Raw genomic sequence first — 14,577 nt, forward strand, 5'->3', positions numbered from 1 at the left:
GTCATCCTTAAGGTCGTATTAATCCTTTGTATTGCCATGGGAGTATTGGTTGTGCATAATCTCTACTAATTTTCTGTGAGAGACTATTTAACAAGTCGATTACATTTTAATGAGTTTCAGAGCAGCCTCAGTGACTGGCTGAGTGTCAGTCTGCTGGTGGGAGATGATGAGTGATTGCCTGTGCATCGCTTGTTGTTTGGCTGGTTTGTTTTCTTTCACTTATTAAGCTGACTGTATCTCAGCCCATGAATTTCAGTTGCTTTTGCCCTTCCAGTTCTCTCTCTCCACCCTGCTGGTGGGGGAGTGAGTGACTGAAGTGGGAGCTTAGCTGCTAGCCAGAGTCAGCCCACACATTGGCATCTTCAGCTCATCTCTGACACGTTGAAGGGTAGTTGTGTGTGTGTGGAACTTGGGTCCTGTCAGATAAAACAGTTATGTTTGTAAGGAGTAAACTGCCTCATGCATAAATGTTGGTCAAGAACATGCCAGTAAGAAATAGCCATGGAACATCTGAATACAGTAGGAATTGCTTTTAGTTTGAAAATCTAATTTTTCGTGTCTCAAACAATCACTTTGTGTAGGGACAGTCTGGGTTTTGTTTTGCAGTTCTCTGTGCAAAACAGTTTAGAACAAACTCACCCAGAATCTTAAGCTTGTCAACAAGTAAGAGGGGATGAAGTAAATCAAATTAATCTCATTGCTGTTTGCCATCAAGAGTGTAGCAGACATACTTTTGAAGAACTGCCATGACGGTAGTGTACCTTTTTAGAATATGCATCACTATGGTGTGTGATTACTTTTACATGGAATTTGCAGTATGTGAAGAATGAACCCTTGAAAGCAGTTGACAATGTCATTGATATTCGTGTATTTTGACAAGAGAGACATATTATGTATATAATGAAGTATGGATGAAATTCTGATCACTTCTAAGGTGGTAGGAAGCAGTGCTGGAGACATTGCAAAAGCAGAAGACATGTCTTTGCACAGGGCAACAAGATACAGAAAACATCTGGAATAATATAATGCCTCATGGTAATTGTGGATGTGTTCTGATTTTAGTGCTTGGGGCTTCAGTTTCAGTTGAATTTAAAGCTCTCATTTTAACATGAAGTTTCACATCTAAACACTTCATTCTTCAAAAATTTCCATAGAAAATCTGTAGGGGATATTAGGGAGCAAATTTTCAGGTTCTGAAGACATAGAAGAATAGAATTTCTGAATGGGAAGAATAGGAATAGGAAGAGCAGATATCTGAATATTCCTTACAAAATTACAGATTTCCTGAAAAATGCAGTGGCAGATGCATTACTAGGCAGCTCTTATTTCTGCAAAAAGATTTTTTACCTTACTGAGAGTTATTTTCTAAGACATAAATAGGCAACACAAAGCTCATTAATAGTAGCATGATACTGGCTCTGGTAAAGAGCAAGTTCAAGCCGTCAGATTTGCAATCTTTTCTAATTAACTATTTTTAATTCCATTTCATTACAATTAGTTGTTATCTGAAATGGGGAGACATCACATTTAGGAATGCAGATATTTTAGGAGCTGATTTTTCAATATGTTTCATATCAGCTGTAATGTTACTTTTATAATTAAAAGCTCTGCTTCCATTCATGGACACAGTGTAAATAAAATGATCTGAAACCTTTTCAGTTGAAGATGAGAATAAATTAATTTTTTTCTGTAGCATCATAATTATGCAGGTATATAAAATATTGAGCTTATGGATTTTTCAAATACATTATTTCCTTTTCATAACGCTAAGAAGACCCATATTTGAAGAGACATAGGCCTGTTGATCCATCTTTTTCCTTATAGTTTAGAACATCTGTATTTTTTTTAGTGGTTTTGCCAGAAATTAAATTGAACTGAGGTTGTCATGCTTCGAATTCAAATAGGTTGTAAATAGCTTGTTTTGTTGTTGTTGATAAATTAAAACAGATGGTGTTAATTCTTCAGCCCCTTCTCCTGAGGAATTGATAAAACTAGTGATAAGGTATTTCCCTCTTTAGGAGACTTACCAGACACAAAATTAAAAGGCAATACAGTTATCTAAGTAAAACTGAAGGTCTGTTTATATAAGAATTCTTGTATTAAAGGAAGTTTATTGTAAATACAGTCTTTTGTTCAGTTTTGCTCAGACACCTTTCTAATACCTACACTATCAAGGTAGTAGCTGACTGAAGATTGGTAAATCCTTCATATGTCCAGCTTGTCTTTTGGGACAAGTTCCTCCATGTGAGCAGCAATGACACCTAGCTTCATAGTCTTAAATTATAATGGTGGTTAGCTATTGAGGGTTATGGTTTGAACTCAGAACTAAGGGAAGTTAGGGTTTTCCTAGCAGTTGAAATTTTGAGGGATTTTATAACTGTGTAAGGTAAAGTTGCCCCCATACATTTTCCATATGCCTCAGTTTTATGGTGTAACTGAAAAGGTGTTCCATCTGATTTTTTTCTCTTCTTGGTTCTTTCCAAAATGCAAAGTATATCTCTGAAAAGATGGTTAATACAAGGTCTAGAAAGTTGTTTGGTTTGATAAATTTTAATGAAATTCTATACCTCAACCTTAACTACTGCATAAAGAAATCAGTTGCTGTTCTGTTACTATATAGAAAAATATATTAAGCCATGAAATTTTAAAAAGTCATCAGTGGTTCTCCTTTAGAAGTTACTAACCTCAGTTACAGGATTGCAACTATTTTTGCTACAATCTAAAAATGGCCTTTGTGTATGGAGTATAAACCCTCCCCACCAAAACCTCCAAAATATGCTGAAATTCATTTTCCCAAGGTAACCTGATTGCTAATTTTAGCTAAGTTCCATGTAGTCAGTTGTGACATAGCTAGAAAATTCAGGAGAGGCTAAGAGCATTGACAAGCTGTGCTCAAGGTCTTAATATTAATTTTTAGGAAGGAATCAGGTGTCCAAAATGTACAATAATGAGTTAAGGGGGAAAAAATACATAAAGTAAAATTGTTGATATGTTCCAGATACTTTTGTATGTTTCTACTACCAAATCAAACGAGTCTGTTAAGCAGAACTGTATGTACTGATTTATGCTGAGCAATAATTTCTTATTTATAAAGGGAAATTTCTGTAGTAATGGTATTAATGTTGTAAGTAGTTACACTATATTATTACTGCTGGTTTTGAGATACAATTTCAAGTCTTCCAAGGTCTAAGGAACATTAGATAGGGTACAGTGATTTCATAAATGTAATCCTGACCTCTGGTGGCATTTGTTGTGAATCACTGCCTTAATCCAGTGGTGGAGGTTGGTTTTCCTTGTGTTTCTCAGAAAGAAGATTCCTTTCATTTGCTTTAAGGATATGTATTAACTGATGCAATAGAAATGAAACCTTTTTTTTAGCCATTAGACTACATATTATATTTTACTTTATAATACTAAATAACATTTCTGTGAATTATTTTGGATATGCAAGGAAGGAAGAAGAATCAGACATAATGTCCTTTGAAACTACCGTAACGTTCACTTGTTTCATATTGTTTGTTCACCCAAAACTGTGACTGCTGAGTAATGTATTGTAAAATTTAAGCTATTCTTATTTGTGATTATTTGCTGATGCAATTTTGTCCAGAGCTCATGTTATTTCTTGGTTCCATTATGTTAAAATGGTATGTGGTTTGATTCTTTCAATGTTTAATTGTTTCCTGGGGTATGTAACTAAGCACATCAAAAGTAATTAAGGCATAAGAATGTTTCAGTTTTAAAGGTGAACTGCAAAGCTTTTAAAGAAGGAATTATAAAAGTCTACATGAAGAGCATTTATAGACTTGCAGAAGATCTTTAAATGGGTAAATCAGTGAGAACATAGTCCAAAACACAAGAGTCCTGCAGGCCTTGTTTAGCCATCTACTGACACTCAAGTTGGCATCTGAACTACTGAACTCATATATTTCAGATGAGTGGAAAATTAATTTTTAATTAAGATATTTTGAAGCTAATAACTCATTACCAGCTGTTTGTCTGCTCTTACACAGCACAATTTGTCATGCTAGGGGTTGCCGGGCTACTCCCAAGGTTTCCCTCAACACAGCACCCTGCTGTGGCTGTCTGGCTGGGGTATTTTTCACAGATTGCAGTGCGATTTGTTGCCTTGTCATGTTTCCACTTACACTTTGCCAGGAGACATTTGAAAGAAGAAGGTATCAGATGAGAAGAGCATGAACTACCATGTTACTGTGTGGATCACTTTTGCGATGTCGAAAAGTTACACTCCCATGGAATGGAGCAGGATTTCTGACATTCCACACAGTTGTTTTGAATGTGTGTAGCAAAATCTCTTCTCGAAGTTAAAGGTCTTTTGTAGAACTTTCAGCTGCTGAGCGGTCTGGAACAGCTAATGAGATAAGACTTTTGTGCCTTCCTGTTAGCTGTTGTTACAAAGTGTCTTTGGTAGTCGCAAATTGCCATGATTCATGGGAAGAGAAGTGTATCCACTGTGGTAGATTACAGTGATTGTACACTGCGTCTTTCTCCATTAAGCCTAAGTAAAATGGGAGTTGCAAAGGGGAAAGGAAGGATTTCATAGAGGTTTCTGTTAAACTACTAGTGTTGTTAATCTGGGACATGTGCCAAAATCTGAATAAAGATGTTGGTGCCAGGCACTGCGAAGACATTTGTGTTTCTGAAAGTGGAGCAAACATCTGGCAATACACAAATGATACAGAGTGCCTCTCTGAGTTGCCTGGACTGCTTTTTGCTGCAATTTTCTTTGTTCCTTCTAAACTAAGGTAGTAATCTCTGTGGTGTCTTTTTTTTACTGGGAAAATCAGAAGTTGAAAGGGCACTGTATCAGCTCTGCAAATTCTCTAATGCAGATTTATTCATTCGCCTAATACAAATTCAATGACTGTATTGATCCCATTTGTAACAGTGCACTTATTGATTTGCCAGGCGTGATAGTTATTTGTAAGTCCTGATCCAGGCTATGGCAGACATCTGAGCAGTACAGCTTCTTTTTTGATTTAAACATAATATTTGGATCTGAAATACTATGCTGCCTTTCCATTTCTAGTACCATTATTTTTGTTTTGGGCTGATGTAATAATGAGCTCTGAGGAGAAATGCAGCTTTTCTAGCTTTTTCATTTTTGAACAGTGGTCTGCTGTTTTAAAAGCCTGCCTGTCTGTTTGATCGTTACTCATGTGTACACAGCATGCTCTTTTCATTAGGATTTTTTTTTTCCTATAACTGCTACTTTGGCTTGTGCTTGCCTTTTGGAGATTTGCTGGTTTTGGTTTGTACAGTCAGTAGAACCAAAATTCTCATAGAAGCTGAAAGGGCTGGCAGTGTTAGGTGAGTGAAAGAGGATTTATTTTCAAATGTCTTATGTCAAATGTATAAATTTTTTTTTTTTTCAATTTCATGAAAATTCCTTCAAATTGAGAATGAAAGTCTGTGATACTGCCTTTCATCTCCTATCAAGAGATAGGTGACTTTCAGAAAGACTAAATCTTGTTGTGTATAAAAATCTTTCAGAAAGCATAACTATGTTTAGTAATATATAAATGTATTTTAAAATGCAATAGTGATGCATTTTAATGATTTAAAAGATAAAGCTTTGCATTGACCTTTAAATCTGAAGTCCTTTGTTTTCTCTAGATGTTGGTTGGTAATAAGGTTTTTTGGTTTTAGACAATAGGATTTATTTTTGCAGTTTTGGGTATTTTACCTGTTATCTATGCTTACTTTGATGCAATTTGCTATATAGAAAGCTATTTTGTATATCAAATGAAATAATTTTTTGTAGCATAACAATTCCCATGACTCTGCAGAAATTGCCACATAAGATTCAAGTAAGTGGGAAATAAAAATCAAACATTATTTCAAATAATGTATTTAGAAATTGTCTTTATACAGGTAAATGGTTGCAGTTTTGTGACAAGAACAGCTATACCTGCAGATTTAATCAGGGTACAGTATTGCAAATTGAATCGGAATACTAATGGAAAATACTAAACACCTCAATGTTGAACAAAAATTGTGTTGCTGACTAATACTTTATTTTGCATGCTGTGCTCTACATCTGCACTGTTTGCTATATTAATATAGTGTATTCTTAGACTTGAAATGCCAACCAGTTTAGTCCATCTATTTAGGCTAAAGTTATAGAGCACAACTCACAGAAACGTTTTGTGTCAGTGCTTTTGAGGTGTGAATTATACTAACAAAGGAGGTTACCATGGCAATAAGATATTTGATGCTCTATTGTATGTTAATGTTCTAAGGTGGCATTTGGTGCAGAATTTGATGCTTGACTTTATTTACTGTGATAAAACATAAAAATTGGCATGTAAAGGAACTTGGATTGATTTAGGAAGAAGAATTTGGAGTTGGAGACATTCATTCAGAGCATGGAATGCAGCACTCACACACACAGCTAGAGGTGATGGAGAATCAATTGGCTGGGAAACAACAAGAGATTGAAGAACTAAGCAGAGAGATAGAAGAAATGAGGGCAGCCTATGGTACAGAAGGATTGCAACAGGTATAATTACCTTATGTTGCTTTCTACTTGCTATTTGGTTACGTGCAAAAATGCAGAGCCTCACTGGAAAGAGTTCACACTAATGATAGCTGTTTAGAATGCACTCAGTGTGTGATATAGAATTAATTACATGTAATTTCTATCAGTCATATGCCATGTGTTCTGTTACTTTGAATGGCATTTCCATTGTGTGTCCTTTTTCTCTGTATTTTGTGACTAAAATTCAAATTGTCTTTGCAGTGAGATTCTTCAAATTAGGAATGGAAAGACAATTTTCTTCAAGAAAAGCCCTAATTCTTCTCTACTTGTGCAAAGACTTTAATGTCTTCCTGCTCCTCCAAGATCAAAAAACCCTCAGGTTTTACTCCCTAAGGAATAATATAACCGAAATGTATTTATATGTCAGACTTCAGTGTGAAATACAAAAACAATAGTGTCAGAATGTTTTCATTTTAAACATCTAATAATTTGGGTTTATGGGAAAGCATTTCTTGCTTTAAAAATACCATTGGAATATAAACTTAAGTTTTAAAGTAAAAAATATTCTTCCAGTTTAAGCCAGTGATGCAGTGCACTCAAGTCAGTGCTTTGTTGTACTTTGTGTCTTACTTGTCTCTATCCTAATTTGGATTCAGATCATTTGGATTCACTGTATTTTGCTATTTTTTTGCAAAATCCTATAAAATGTTAAAAAAATTCTAATATTCAGTTATTTTCACCATTTCAGTACTACTACTACTACTATTATTATTATTATTATTATTAATTTATTTTATCTGTGATAATAGATGTCATTTTATCCATCATAGCACCAGTTAAGTGGTGCTATGATGGATAAAATGACATCTATTATCACAGATAAAATAAATTAATAATAATAATAGAAGACATGGTTTATTGTTTCTTCGTCTGGTGTTAAATTTTAATTACTGCGTCTTGTATCTGTTGTGCTAAATATAATAGTCATAATCAGAGCATAACAAAGAAAATAAGTATTTCTAATGCTTGTAACTACTGTTAATTTTTCCTGAAAGAGTAGAAAGTGAAAATGTTTTTTAGAACTGCATTTTTAAAATGGCTATAATTACAATTTTTAAAATAAAATAAAAATTTACTTAAACAAAATTGAGCATTTTCGGGTTTGGGGTTGTGGTACAATAATATTTTAATTGTTGAAGTGTATTTTTGTTTATAGTGTACAGTGCGTAGTATCTCAGTTTGGAAATGCCTATGGTTTATTTTTCAGAAGAAACAAAAGAATTGTAAAAGGGGAGTGGGAAAGATAGTTGTGTGCTTTAGTTCTACCTTTGTCGACAACAGAGATTGAATTTAAATAGTTGGAAATTATATAACATGATGTGCTTTGGAACTAACATATTTACATATTTGCTTTCATTGAACAGTTGCAAAAGCAGAGGTGTAGCACACTTAAGTTCCTGATCTGTTCCTAAGTTTCTCTACTACAACAAACATGTAGTGTTGTCATTAGGTCTGTGCTTTTTTTTTTGGAGTTGACTCCAGTGTTCTAAAAAGAGCTTTATCTGGAAGCATTACTATGTTAACAGCCAAGATTCAGTATATAGCTTGGTGAAGATTTTTTTGGGGAACATTGTAAACAAAGCAGTTACAGAAGATTACTGATGGTTTAAGAAATTTGCCACATGTAGAGAGAAGGCTTCCACTAGCCTTAAGTGAGTTCAAATTGAGAAAGAAACTTTATACTGATACATGATTATATAAATCACACAAAATATATTATTATATATATTATATAATATTATATGAATCACACAAAATAAAGCACACAAAAATATTGCAAATCAGTATTGTAGAAATTCTGACTGCTTGAATGTAATCCTACAAAAAAATAAAACAGTTAGCAAAGATTTTTTTTCTACTCTTATAATTTCTTCATCATTGCAAATTACAAAAGATTCATCAGTTAAATATGCTGTATCCATTTTGCAGCTTGAACTGATTTTCTTGTGTAGTTATGAATGATTTCCCTAGGTTCACCGTGTAGGATACTGCATGGTATCAATTACCTGCTTTAGTACAATGAATGCTATTTGTTGCACTTCAAGTGAGAGATGATATAACTTGCATTTATTGTGGGAAAAGTGTGTGAATATGAGTAATTGTACAAAACTGCTGAAACACTAGTAACAGATATTCTGGCTTCCTTTATGATGGTTTGTTTATGTGGCCACACTTTCTATTTTAAAAGCAAGTTATATATTTAACTAATTAACCTTCTTAAAAGTTCAGGTTTTTTTATTTGTTAACTATATTTTATGGAGATATCATGTATTGTTCAATGAGGGTGAAAAAACCCTCTTTCTGAAATTTTTACAAATAAAGCTTGTGAAAATATAAAAACTATACTAGTGAGACACCTTTTAAACAGAGAGGTTAGGGTTGACTTATTCCTACTTAACTAAAATCAGGTAGTATTCTTGACTGTGGTTTTCATGTGCATTAATAATCTAAATTTTATCTTTTACAGCTGCAAGAATTTGAAGCTGCTATCAAAAAAAGAGATGACATTATCACTCAGCTCACTACTAACCTGCAGCAGGCACGTAAAGAGAAGGATGAAACCATGAGGGAGTTCTTGGAGCTTACTGAGCAAAGTCAAAAACTGCAAATTCAGTTTCAGCATGTAAGTTATAGAGCTGCCAACATTTGTTTGGGTTTGACAATAGTTGTCACTTTGCAGCCTCCATAAATCGCTACTTCCTGCAGAAAATTTTTTGTGCATTTTTCAAGGATCAGCCTCTTAGCATAGATCAGTATTCATTTTCCTGGTCCTGCAGTTGTTGTCACAATACGTAATAATTAACTGTAAAATAATAAATATTAGTCTGTTTTCTTTCCTGTTATGTGGTAATAGCTTCTGATAAATACTTAATTGTGGCAGTTATCCTGAGGATAAATACTTGGGTAGTTACTACTCACAACTTTGGGCAGAAATGTTCCCTTTGAAATCAAAATATCCAGCCATCAACTTGCATGGGCCACAGCTTCACACTCCAGTTCTTGTATTTTTCAATAAAAGCTTCCTTTGTGGTGTTATTAAAAGGTAGTTTAAATAACAAAGGGAAGCTTCAGAAAGACATTTCGTCTAAAAAGCTTGGTGATTGAGGTGCCACAGGCACACAGTCTATACCTTACAGTGTTGCAGTTGAATATTGTAGTATTTCATGCTGTGTAAGCACATTATATAGCTTATTTTGAGCTTCAAGTGGATTATATTCTGAAACCTGAGATTTATTATTAAAAGTCTGATTATATGCTCCATAGCTGCAAGTAGTTAGTTTTACTACACACTGATGTATCTGAGACACTGCTGTCCTCTGTTAGCTCACCATGAATATTTAATTAATATGAAATAATTATTGGCTGGCCATCCCAAATGAATGAGGATGTTTGACTTCCTCTAAAAGAACTTAGAAATCTTTGACTTGTGATGTTGAAGAAGAAAGTGAGGATCACTATTTCTGTATGTAGCACAAGCGATTTCTGAAAAACCTGATGTATTTTAGGTTTTATTTCTTTAAAATTCAAGTTGCAGGCAAGTGAAGCCCTAAGGAACAGCAGCCATAGTTGCACAGCTGCTGATTTGCTGCAAGCCAAGCAACAGATACTTTCACATCAGCAACAGCTAGAAGAACAAGAAAGCCTGCTTAAGAATTACCAAAAGAAGAATGAAGAATTTGAAGAGCAGATTACACATCTTCAAGAGAAAATAGTGACATATGAAATGGTATGTTCCTTACTCTAAAGATCTCTTTTCCTAAACACTTTTTAGGATTTTGTAATTCCCTTGGAAAAAAAAGCCAAAGCACAGGTAATGAGTTTGCTGCATAGAGTGCATTCATCGATTTTAAGTTTTTGACACTGTTTCTGTTAACCAATACATAATATGTATATAAGTTAAAACTGAACATTTTATGTCAGTATTATGTATTATTTTTATAAGAGTTGTAGAAATATTTAGAGCAAGTTTTGAAACTATGTTTCATATGATAAAACACCTTCAATAAATTACATTATTTTAGAAAAAAGATTACATTATCTGCTTGAACATTTTTCTCTGCATTAAGCAAAGAATGAATTTTTTCCTTTGTGTACTTTTTTTTATTATCCTTCATGAAAAACATTTTAAAACCACCTAAAAAAATCAAATATTACTAAAAGTGATAGAGACAGTGGGAGCTGGAAAGAACAGGGGAGAGGCATGATGACATGGGTAGGGTAGGGATTCTCATTATTCCAAGGATACAAAAAACCTCCAAATGAGGTCAACAAATAATTTATGTTTTATAACTAACATAACCTTCTAGCCTTCTAAGAAAGACTAAATAGCTAAGTCTGTAAATGTTCTTATAGGTTCAGATAATTAGCTAAAAATAAGAACATAGTTTTCCTCTTCTTTTTTAAGGAGAAACAGAGAAAGGAGGAGGAAGATTTGAGTAAATTACAAGAAAAAGAAGCACTAGTTGAAGAGCTGGAAGCAAAACTTGGAGAAGAGGAAAAAAAATCATTTCAGCTAAAGGAAAAACTATCAGATGCCAGCAAATTACTTGAAGATTTAAAAGAAGAGATTTCCCTAAGGAACCAGCAGATAAGTAATATGAAAGTTGAACTTACCAGCTACAAACAGAAAGAAAGACAATGTTCTGATGAAATAAAACAGTTAATGGGAACTGTGGAAGAACTGCAGAAACGATGTTATAAAGACAGCCAGTCTGAAGCTGACATTGTGCAAAGAATGGAATTAGAAACACAGAGGAGACTGGCACAACTTCAGGCTGAATTAGATGAAATGCATGGCCAGCAGATTGTACAAATGAAGCAAGAATTAATTAAGCAGCATGCAGTGGAAATAGAGCAGCGTCTTTTGCAACAAAAAGTAGAATTGGAGCAAACTTCAAGTCTGTGTTTTAATGAGAATGTTAATAAAGATCAAATGCAGTTAATGAATGTTAAAATTAATGAATTGAATGTGAAATTGCAGGATGCTGATAGGGAAAGGGAAAAAATAAAGCAAGAATTGTCACAACAGATGGAAGTTATTGCAACAGAGAAATCTCTTCAACAAACTAGAATTGAAGATCTTCTTCAAGAACTGAATTTTTCAAGAGAGCAAGTTCAAAGAGCCAAGCAAACTATAGTGGATATGGAATGTAGATTAAATGAAGCTGAAAAATACCGGTTTGTGATTGAAGATTTAAAAACTCAGCTGGCTTCTGCCTCTGAATTTAGGAAAGACTTGGAATTAAAACATGAGGCAGAAATCACAAATTACAAAATAAAACTTGAAATGCTGGAAAGGGAGAAGGATGCAGTTTTGGACCGGATGGCAGAATCTCAAGAAGCAGAATTAGAGAGACTGAGGACAAATCTTCTGTTTAGTCACGAAGAGGAACTTTCCAGGCTTAAAGAAGACTTAGAAAAAGAGCACATGGTGAACATGGAAAGCCTTAAACATAACTTGAATATGCACCATAAGGAGCAATTAGATGAAGTAAAAAATGAAATGAGTCAAAAGATAGAAGCCATGCAATATGAAAAGGACAACTTAATCACAAAGCAAAATCAGTTGATTTTAGAGATTACGAACCTGAAAGATTTACAGCAGTCTATTGTAAATTCTAAATCTGAAGAAATGACACTTCAAATCCATGAACTGGAGAAGGAGATTGAAGTGCTTAGGCAGGAGGAAAAAGAGAAGGGTACCCTTGAACAAGAAATACAAGAGCTACAGCTTAAAACTGAGTTGATGCAGGAACAAATGAGGGAGAGAGAAGATACTCTTAAAAAAAAATGTTCAGAACTAGAAACACAAAATAATGTTCTTAAGGGGGAAAATGAAACTCTGGAAGAGAAATTAAAAAATATGTTGGTATGCTCTGAAGAAAACTTACTTTCTAACAGTACTGTTAGCTCTAAGACAGAAATTTTGGACTTGCAAAAAAGAGTAGAAAAGCTGATTACTGAAAATGAGCAACTTAAAAACCAAAACAGTATCCTCCAAGAGGATGCTGAAAGGCAGAAGAGTGCCTTTTCATTGACTGAGAAAAAACTTGAAGCTAGCTATAAGGAACTACAGAAAGAATATTCAAGTCTTCTGAAGGCAAAAACGGAGTTAGAAGAGAACAAGAAAAAGCAGGAAGCTGAATATAAAAGCAAACTCAAAGCTTTGAATGAAAAGATATGCCACTTACAAAGCAATAGACCAGTTTTATTTAAAACTAAACCCTCTGGTTTTGAAGGGAGTAAAGAAATAAAGGTGTCCAGGGAAGACATATTTGAGGCTGGAGAAGTTGTTGAGAAAGATGCAACAGAACTTATGGAAAAGCTCCAGATTACTCAGCGTGAGAAATTGGAATTATCCCTGAGACTTTCTGATCTCTCTGAACAGTTAAAGTCAAGGGATAGTGAAATCAGTCATTTAAATGAAAAAGTCAAATCCTTAAAAGATGAGAAAGAGCAAATTCTAGTAAAATGTAAAGAACTAGAAGTCACAATTAGTCATGTTCAGAGAAGAAATAATAGTAGCAATGACTCTAAGAAGAAATGCTCCAAAGGAAAATCTCTAAAGACTGCTACTCCAGCATCTGAAAGTAGGAATAAATCCCCTGGTTCAAGGAGTAAAGCTGATGAAGGAATAAATTCAAGAGGTAATCTAAGTTCTGGTAAAGACTGCAGCCATGAGGTAACAAAAAGGAAGGAGGTCCAGCAGAAACCAGAGCAGCAGTCTGTTGTGGAACATTTGCATGGGATGCCGGACAGGCCAACAGCAGCCATTGCACAGAGTGAAAATAACCTTCAGCAGCAAGTGGATGCCTTAAAATCAGAGCAGGTATGTGATGTAAAACAGTATAGAAAATACTTTAACTATGAAAATTTATAGGAGCTTACAGTTGAAAATTTGCATCATATTTTTTCCAATTGGCTGCTTTGAAATATAGGGGTGTGTGTGGAAGGGAAAGGGGGAAAGGGTTGTGGCCAGTGGTTGAAAGGGCTTACATGAATGACCAGAATTATAGGCACAGTCAATGTGTATGAGGATGCTCTTTGAATGAAAAAAAAAGTCTTCCCTTGTGTTTAATTAAGTCAACAGCAAGAACAAAAATGTAAGAAGACTACCAGAGCACTTCATATTTTGATGCAGCATTTCATTTTCTTAAGAGAAAAATTTATTTTGGACAAAAGTTTTTATTCTGTGATTAGTTGTTCAGTTCTCTTCAGTATTCATTCAAACAGTATAAAGAATAATGAAACTTTATCAATCATCGTTGACCAAACTTTTGAAATATCAAACTTGTGAAATACCAAAATTGCATTATCAAATATTTTGTTTTAAGAAATGTATCTGGATGTAATAATGAGAATGCATATAATGTGATTCTAAATATTGTTGGCACAATTTTGCTTGTATTTCTCAATATTGTAAATTAATTGTATGTAACATGGAAAGAATTCTTATTTGTTAATATAAATAGCTAAGTACTGAGTTACCAGTATTTAATTAGGTGGTGGAATCATAAATCTATGTATAAATTTAAATTTTTGTACACTGATGAAGTTCAATAGCATGCTGCAAGGTGTAGGCAACTAAGTGTTCTGTGGAAGTACATGTTAAGCATACTTCTACTATTTTTTAAGATTTTTTTTTCATCTTATAAAATTCTACCTAACAGTGAACTAATGCCACCAACTCCTTAATATTGCACTGTAGTTCATTCATTTCTTAAGAAATAAAATCGCAAGCAAAGCCACATTGGAAACAGTTGTGAGATTATAAAAAACAGCTTTAGCTTTGTGGTGGTCTGGTTTAGGCTTTTTTGTTTGTTTGATTGATTGGTTGATTTGTTTTTTCTAAGGCTGTGATAAGGGTCTTACAATTTCCTGCCATCCAACTAAAACTCATTGTCCAGAGGTGTCTAAAAACCTTTTCAAACTTCTGCTCTAAGTAGGTCCCTGTTGGCATATCCCAAACACCTTTTTTCTTTAGCAATAACATCCCCAAAGTGCAGACTGGAAGTACA

At 34.1% G+C, this 14,577-nt stretch overlaps 1 protein-coding gene across 5 annotated transcripts in view; it reads left to right on the top strand.

The window, feature by feature from the left end:
- The window catches only part of AKAP9 (A-kinase anchoring protein 9), a 106,185-nt gene that overhangs the window by 33,747 nt on the left and 57,861 nt on the right, over positions 1-14,577 (top strand). For 2 of the 5 annotated variants that reach the window (XM_059843028.1, XM_059843037.1), the window contains exons 4-8: positions 5,893-5,946; positions 6,350-6,520; positions 9,027-9,182; positions 10,089-10,286; positions 10,965-13,388. In XM_059843028.1, the coding sequence (XP_059699011.1) occupies positions 5,893-5,946; positions 6,350-6,520; positions 9,027-9,182; positions 10,089-10,286; positions 10,965-13,388 (3,003 nt within the window). The remainder of the gene's footprint in view (positions 1-5,892; positions 5,947-6,349; positions 6,521-9,026; positions 9,183-10,088; positions 10,287-10,964; positions 13,389-14,577) is intronic. The other 3 variants (XM_059843056.1, XM_059843067.1, XM_059843047.1) reach the window with 2 other exon arrangements.

The sequence above is a fragment of the Haemorhous mexicanus genome, chromosome 1 (assembly GCF_027477595.1).
Source record: "Haemorhous mexicanus isolate bHaeMex1 chromosome 1, bHaeMex1.pri, whole genome shotgun sequence".
Lineage (NCBI taxonomy): Eukaryota > Metazoa > Chordata > Aves > Passeriformes > Fringillidae > Haemorhous > Haemorhous mexicanus.